Source organism: Mastomys coucha, unplaced genomic scaffold, assembly GCF_008632895.1.
Source record: "Mastomys coucha isolate ucsf_1 unplaced genomic scaffold, UCSF_Mcou_1 pScaffold5, whole genome shotgun sequence".
Taxonomy (NCBI): domain Eukaryota; kingdom Metazoa; phylum Chordata; class Mammalia; order Rodentia; family Muridae; genus Mastomys; species Mastomys coucha.
In genome coordinates, this window is record NW_022196911.1 from 49,421,419 (window position 1) to 49,430,132 (window position 8,714).

At 39.4% G+C, this 8,714-nt stretch overlaps 1 protein-coding gene across 1 annotated transcript in view; it reads left to right on the forward strand.

Moving 5' to 3' along the window:
• Positions 1 to 8,714, forward strand: part of Meikin (meiotic kinetochore factor) — a 45,665-nt gene that overhangs the window by 5,475 nt on the left and 31,476 nt on the right. The window contains exon 5 of the mRNA XM_031351067.1: positions 5,233 to 5,364. Coding sequence (XP_031206927.1) covers positions 5,233 to 5,364 — 132 coding nt within the window. The remainder of the gene's footprint in view (positions 1 to 5,232; positions 5,365 to 8,714) is intronic.

Sequence of the window (8,714 nt, forward strand, 5' to 3'; positions counted from 1 at the left end):
TGAGTTCCTTGTGGTTTGTGGGTTGTTCTTCCTGTATTCCTAACTTCTGGGCTAATAACCACTTATCAAAGAATGCATACCGTGTTTGTTCTTTTGTGATTGGGTTACCTCACTCAGGAAGATATTCTCCAGATCCATCCATTTCCCTAAGAATTTCATAAATTCATTGTTTTTAATCAGCTAAGAATTCTTAAAGGGCCAGTTGACTAGTAACTAGGGATCCTTTAAAGGGCCAGGCAAACGAGACAAATCACACTACATTTCTCCTCATTTGTTTTATCTATGAATGATGCAGTTTTGAAGCTGACCTGGGTGCTCCCTATAGCAATACTGTTGTTGATTTTGCTTCTCCACTCTTCCCAGTGTCTTTTCCAGGGTTCTTGGGTATCTGATATGATCTTTCTGCTGATCTCTCAGGAGCACGTCCACTGCTGAGATAAGAACCTAACAATGATGCTTCTCTTTCCTGTAACTTGGATTCTGCATCCAGAACCTTTTATACTCCTGGACTGTCTTATCTTCTAGAACCTTGTGTTCTAGAGTTCCTCACTGAAGTCTCTTAATCTCCACCCCCAGTTCTGCATACCAACTTAGGCATGCAGGATGCTGTATTCAACGTAATCTGTCTTAAAGGCCTGCTCAAAGGCCTGTTGTTGCTCTGCACTGTAGATGGCCTTGTATTGCAGGAAACCAAAGTCCTGCTTATGAGCCTGTCAGTGGTTAGGTTGTAAGTGTTCCTGCTCAGATGGAAAGGTGTCCTGGGGCATGGGAGCCCAGGAACCACACAGCTCTGAGAGGAAGCCTTGTCAGTAGAGGGGTTGCAGCTCCCAGGGGAGGGTATCCCCAGCTGAGCTGAGGGGCTCAGGAGTCTCAGCCCCACTCCTTCTTTGCTTCTTTTCTTTTTCACTTCTTTGTTTTGTCCACATAGAGAGTCACAACAGTCAGTTAATCTCAAAGGAGGTTCATTGGAGGACGAATTCAGGAGGAAGAGGGATGAATATAGGTTTTCTTAGGGGATGGGGGAAAACATTTCAAGGTAGAGATTTCCAGAGTGAAGCTTAGTAGGATTTCAAGTCTTGAGCTTGGAAAGCTCAGGGATTGGTGGGGTTTTCTGCACAGGGTTTGGCAGCTTTTTTTCACCCCTTTCCCCCTGCATTGGACCAGTGGGTTAGAATGGGAAGACCTTCCTGGCCACATGTGGCTTTGACTGAAGTGCCATCTCTGTGGAGCTGCTCCAGGAAGCTGGAGAGGTGGTGCTGCCATCACGGACAACTATGGTGGTTTTTGACAGTGGCTGCGGCTAAGGCAGGAAAGATGATGTTGCCACTGTGAATAATTCCTCATGATGGCAGCAGGCTGAGGCTTGCTCTTTCTGAGGTGGCATCTTATGGCAGCCATAGGCTGTGGTGGGAAGGAAGGGCCAGCTGCCATTTTGATGGCTCTTGATGCGGACTGTTCAGAGACTACATAGGTGATGGGCATTTCTTGCCCAGGTTTTTGTTTTTAGCTCGCAAGAGAAGTCAGTGGCAAGTCAGGCTCTCTTCTTTACTTTTTGGGGGTTAGTGGCCAAGATTTTCTGAAGACTTCCCTTGCTCAACTCTGAATTTTATTAGTTTTGATAGTATCCACAGATTTTCATTTCCTGTGGAAATATAAACAAACCTGTGTCCCCAATGCAAAACATTCACTGACTTCCATTCTGATGTTACCACATCCTTATAGTATATAGGTTGATTTAATTCCACAGTTTTCTATAACGCAGGGTCTCTCAGCTTCTGTTATTCCTTTCTCTTTAATGTTCAGAAAATTAAAGATAACAGAGCACTATTTAGTCTATCCCGGGGTGTGGGGAGGTCTTTATTCTTCTCTTTTGTTTTATTAGCATTTCCTTTAAGGTGAAATTAGATCTCTTTCTACAACTACTTGTTCTGTAGGATTGTGTATAATATGCTTTATATTATAATATGCAAAGAATTGCTTCATCTTACTGGAGACATATGTGGGGACATTGTAATTATCCCAGAAGGAGAATGAGTTGAAGGCAAATAACCAAAATACAATCCAACTTGGTGTCTATACAGTTCACATATGCATCTTGCAGTCTCCTTTCTTCTAAAGTTAACTCTTTCTCTGCTTCCTTTGTTAGCTGTCTTGGACTGTCTAAGTCCACATCTCCTTGTAATGATTGAAACAAATTCGATCATTCATTCATAACTCTTGAGTGGTTAATCCAGTGATGGACTGTAGCCAATTAATTTCTACCATTAATTTCTGAAAATCATTAAGAGTTTGCAACTGATCTGATCTGAACCTTCTGTAGCTGAATTTCGTTGTTGTTGACTTATTTTCTAACTTAGAGAGTGGATAGAATCTCCTCTTTGTATTTTTTTTCAGAAGCAATTTGCAAACCCCCACAAGGCAAAATTCTTTTTGAGTTACCAAATATTTTCTTTAAAGTATCTGCATTAGAATCAGTCAACAAAATATCATGCATGTAATGGTAAATAATAGACTGAGGAAATTGCCTATGAATTATTTCTAGCAGTTGTTGCACAAAGTATTGACATGAAGGTTTTTTGTTTTTTTAACTTTCCTTGTGGAAGAACGTTCCACTGACACCTTTTTACAGGTTGAGCATTATTGTGTAACTAGGCACTATGAAAGCAAATTTTTGCTTGTCCTCCTCTTGCAAGGAGATAGTAAAAAAGCAGTCTTTTAAATCAATCATTGCCAGTAACAAAAAAGGCAGTCTTTTATTATTCACAAATCAATTATTGTCATAGGCCATGCCTTAGGTAATAAAGAAGGTAAAGGAATTCTAGGCCGTAACAGACCCATTGGTTGGGTTACTCTAGTCACAGCTCTCAAATATGTTAACATTCTTCATATCCCAAATTTCTTTTTATGACAGATACAGGGGAATTTCATGGGCTGGTAGACTCTTCTATATGTTGAGCTTCCAGCTCCTCTTGTACCTGCTGCTCAAATGCCTGTAATTCTTCCTTAGTTAAGGGCCACTGATCTGCTCACACAGTTTTGTTAGTCAACCACTTTAAGAGTAGGAACAATTGGTATAATTTCAGCAGTGTCCCCGCCCCAGAAATTTGGAAACTCAATCCCTGTTCTGCCCTGGTTTTGGACAATTTGCACAGACTGTGGTTGTTCTGGATGGCATTTTCCAATACCTTCCCCAGAAGCATCTTCCATTTCATCCTTAATTTTAGGGATTGTCTCTGGTATTGAGGGAATATTAATCTGAGTTTATCACTGCTGTAATAAGTCTCATCCCTATAAATTTATGTCTATGTCAGCCATATAAGGCCTTAACTTTCCTATTTGACCTTCTTGCCCCACACCCATTGCACACTTAGTTTTATCTGAGATTCAATTCCAAGAAACTATATATAAACCTTTCTAAGTGTCCATTCTTTTTTTTTTTTTTTTTTTTTTTTTTTTTTTTTTTTTTGGTTTTTTGAGATAGAGTTTCTCTGAGTAGCCCTGAATGTCCTAGAACTCACTCTGTAGACCTGGCCTCGAACTCAGAAATCCGCCTGCCTCTGCCTCCTAGGTTCTGGGATTAAAGGCGTGCACCACCATCGCCCGGCTTAAGTGTCCATTCTGAATTCTAAGATTTTTGTGAAATGATAGTTAACGTCAGCTCCTGTATCTACCAACCTTCCTATTTCAATGTCATTCACTTTAAAGGCAACTTTAATTTTGGCCTCTGATCATTAACAACTGTTTTCCAGAACACGTGTTTCTAACACTTCCAAACCCTCCTGATCTTTCTTCTGGGGCAGTTTTGCCTTTGATATCAGGAAACAGTAACAGCTGAGCAATCCTATCACCTGGGTTAAATTGCATCTCTTTTCACATAAGCCATTTTTAATTTTTCCTTTGAAATCTTCATCTGCAATTCATGGATATACAATGAATCCTTGGAAAGGCAAACTGCTCCTTCCCACACCATTCCTACTGTCCGAAGGATAAAGAACCATAAACTCCAGTAATTATTTTATGCCATTGAATTTTGGGAGATAGTGTAAGATGTTTATCTGTGGCCAAATCTCGAGCAGTACTGTCTGCAGTAGCATGCATTAGGTCTGCAATACTTAGTTGAGGTTTTTCTGGCTGCTTGTTATTTCTTGGCTGACAAGAGACAAATGGCTCACACTTTTTCTACAGGGCCTTGAGCTAGCCACAACCCCCCCCCCCCACCACCACTTTATTTCCCATTGGCGAGAAGTGCCCTGGATATCTCTCTTGGACCTACACTCATTGGTCCAATGGCAACTCCTGCCACATTGCCTGCACATCCCTGGAAGCCTACGTCTTCTTTCTGGTTTATATTTATATAGATTGCTCTGAGAGATGCCTTGTTCACAATTTCATTGCAAATGATTGTACTTCCTATAATTAAAGCACTGGGCATTTTGAGATCTGAGACCTCTAGTGGTTTGGTCACAGTCTCTTTGGAAATGATGATATCTTTCATAGTTAATACATCATGCATTTTGAAATCTAAAACCTTTAGCTATGGGTTGCCCAATAATACTGGCATTATACACACTAGAACCAGTATTGGTCATCTCCCTGATCCACCCTTCCATGTTCTGATAGAGATTGAATCCAGGACTTTATACAAATGAGACAAGTATTTTACCACAAAGTCACACACCCAAACTTTGTGTTGGCTTTACATATGCATATGGAGTGATTGTAATGCAAGTTGTTTAAAAGACAAGCCTTTCTTCATTAAACCACTTACATGTCTTCATAAAACTCAGTTGTGCACATACTTGTGAGTCTGTTTCTGGGATGTCTGTTCCCTCTTCTGTTTGTGTTTTTCATTCTGGGTTGTTTGTCTGTCACTGGTTTTTAGATGGAAGAGCTGGATTCCTCCTTTCTTTTTCTTAGCTAATGAATTGCATATACATAGAATTGGATTTTTGAGCTAGATTACAGCTGAAATGAATAAGGAGTAGGCCATAAAAGTAAAACATAGGGAAGTTCTTAGGAACGATTATAGTGTGTTTAACAACATCAAAGCATTTGTTTGTCTAAGATCCAAATCAAAGTTATTGATAATATTATGACTTTCTAACCATGTGTGAAGTCAGTGTTACATTCTTGGTACATAACCACATATACATTCCCACAGATATAAATGATTGGGATTTCAGTTCTGTTGTCTATTCAGTTCAACCTTTTCTGTTTCGCTTTGCCTTACAGGACCAACTGAGCAGCATGATGTCTCCAGCTGTCTCCAGAGTTGTTCAAATACAGAGTCATATACAAAGAGCACTGAAGAGACTGAAAGTAGCTTCCCATCCCCGGAACTGTTCAGAGGGTCAGACTGCTTGGGTGAGAATATAATTTCCTCCTTCGGTGGCTCTGCTGAAAAACTGTGGCTTTGTCTATAAATCCTTCAGTGAATATATTCACACATAGTGAAGGGGTATTTGTTCTCTAAACATACATGCTGTCTTGGTCCACTTCTATCTGTTTTCTTCTACTTCATGTAGTTTTCCTACTTTTCAGCGTATAACAGGTGTAATGTAGGCCATGTCTGTGCTTGAATTTTCTTCACAGTTATTTACATTTATTATTTATTATAAATAGAGACTTTGGTTGATGATGGAAGACACATAGGCTTTTCTCTACAACTTCCTGCAAAACAGAAAGTTGTTTCTTTAAAAAAAAAAAACAAAACTAACTCATAAAGACACACATGTGTACACACTGAAAAGAAGAAACCTGAATTCTAAGCCAGACACAAAAACACAAGTATTGTATATTTTCTCTCATATATTGAAATGAAACAGAAAAATGACTTGGCAGTAGAGGGGAGAATCTAGGGCTTGGAAGGCTAGTGGAGAAGAGAGGGAAGGATAAAAAAGGCAGAAGGGAGGGCAGGACTATGACAGCACAACACTTGTGTGAACATATCACAGTGAGACTATTTATTTGTATAGTTTTACACACATGCACACAGATGCACACATGTGTGCACACATTCACATATGCATATGCTCACGTGTGTACACATGCACACTCACACATGTATGCACACATGCACACACATATGCATACATGCACACATGCAATTGATATAATTTTTAAATGGCAGATGTGATGACTTCTTCTTTTTACTCAGGATGAGCCTCTTTCAAGACAGGACCTTGCCCTATAGCCCAGGCTAGCCTTAAACTGAACTTGAGTTCCCCTGTTTCAACATTCTGAGTGCTGGGATTCTCTGAAGACTTACCTTTTGGGATGTTTTCAATCAGAGGGGTTCTGGATTAGATAACTTTGGGATCTGCCTAATAACGGGGATACTATGATGTTTTGATTTTTTTATCTAAGTGACTCATTTTGCTATGCTAGTTTTCTGTCCTTTGGCTTCAGATTAGCTATGTAGCTTTCTTTGGACAACAGGGTATTAGTGAACAAACATAAGAAAGGCCTGGAAATGTTCTTAATTGGGTTGGTCTTGCCCTCTTGCGCTTTTATATTCATGAAAATATATATCCTTATTACCTTTATTACTACTCTGGGACCCAAGAATGATAGGTCAAAATAAAACCAACTGTAGGTAACTTGAAAAATACACAGAGCTGTCTCAGTTTGTCTTCATATCTGGAGCAGAACTACCCAATCTAACCATTGTACATAATAGAGAGTACATATGACGCACTTGTAGCTATGTTCAATGGAAAAAAAAAAACTAAATTCCCACTGAGATCAAGAATGACCAAGTGTCCACTATCTTCACTTATATTCAATATCGTGCTTGAGGTCTTAGCTAGAGAAGTAAGACAAGATAGGAAAATAAGTGGGCTGTGACTACGGAAGCTAGAAATCCAGTTATCCAGATGATATGATTCCATAGGTAAAAAAAAAAAAACCAAAAACCAAAAAAAACTAAAGATTCTGCAAGAAAATTCTTAGAGCTGATAAACATTTTCAGTAAAGTAGCAGGATACAGGATACAAAACTAACATTAAAAACACCCCCAGTAACTTCTCTGTATACCATAGACAAACATACTCAGAAAGAAATCTGGGAAGCAATCCCATGTACAATATCCCTTCTTAAAATAAAGTGCCTTGTAGTAAATCTAACTAAGAAAGTGAAAGACCTTTATGATGAAAATGTTCATACACTGAAGAAAGAAACTAAGGAAGACACCAGAAGGAAAGATCTCTCATGCCCATGGTCTGGAAGAATTAATAGTGTAAAAATGTTCAGCCTATCAAAAGCAGTATGAAGATTTAATGCAAAACCAACCAAAATTCTAATCCCATTCTTTTCAGAAACAAAAAAGACAATTGTGTGTTTGTATGTAGGCGTGTAGATTGTTTTTCTCAGCCATTCTCCACCTTATCTTTTGAGACAGGGCATCTCACTGAACCTGGATCTGCCTTTAATCATAGAACTCAGGAGGCAGAGGCAAGCAGCTTTGTGAATTTGGGGCCAGCCTGGTCTACATAGTGAGTTCCAGGACAGCCAGGGCTACAACTGAGAGACCACATGTCAAAAACAAAAATATCAAAGTCTCTTTCAAAGTCCCTTTCAGAAGTTCAGAGTTTCTCTAAAATATCAACAGACTCTAAGATATCCAAAGTTACTCTAAAATTTCAAAGTCTCTCTAAAACTTGTAGGCCTTAACTGTAGGCTTCTATAAAAAAAAAAAAAAAAAAAAAAAAGTTACACACTTTCTTATTCCAAGAGGGAAAAATCAGAGTATAGTCAAAATAAAATTTAAAGCAAAGTCAAAATTCAGCAGTTAAAAACATTAAGTACTTGATAAGCGGAACTAACTCGTACTCTTTGGGGCTCCAGAGGACCTACAAAACACTCAGTTTGTCAGTCCTAGGCCAGCTCCTTGTTACAGCGGCTGCCATCCTTGGCTGTTATCTCCAAAATATGTGGCTCTCTGCTACAACTGGGCAACAGCTTCACCAGGGTTCTCATCAGGAACTCTAAGCCTGCCATGTTTAAGATTAAATAGTAAAACACATGAAAAACTAAAGCATCTGGGGAGAGAGGGAACCATGATTCAGGAAAGCCAAAAGATTGCCACAGTGTTCCAGAAAATAAGATTTTTGTAGTATTTTATCACCACGATGTCTACATTGAATATGCCTGGAGATAGATCTCAGTGGTAGAATGTTTGCCTAGCATACATGAGGCCCTAAGTTCAATCCACAGTCTCCAAATGTCTTAGTTAGGGTTTTAGTGCTGTGAACAGACACCATGACCAAGGCAACTCTTATAAGGACAACATTTAATTGGGACTGGCTTACAGGTTTAGAAGTTCAGTCCATTATCATCAAGGCAGGAACGTGGTGGCATCCAGGCAGACCTGGTGCAGGAGGAGCTAAGAGTTCTACATCTTCATCTGAAGGCTGCTAGTCGAATACTGCCTTCCAGGCAGCTAGGGTGAGGGTCTTAAGCCCACACCTAGTCCAACAGGACCACAACTTTTTTTTTTTAAATATTTATTTATTATTATAAATAAGTACACTGTAGCTATCTTCAGCCACACCAGAAGAGGGCGTCAGATCTCATTACAGATGGTTGTGAGCCACCATGTGGTTGCTGGGATTTGAACTAAGGACCTTTGGAAGAGCAATTAGTGCTCTTAACCACTAAGCCATCTCTCCAGTCCAGGACCACAACTTCTTTTTTTTTTTTTTTTATTAGATATT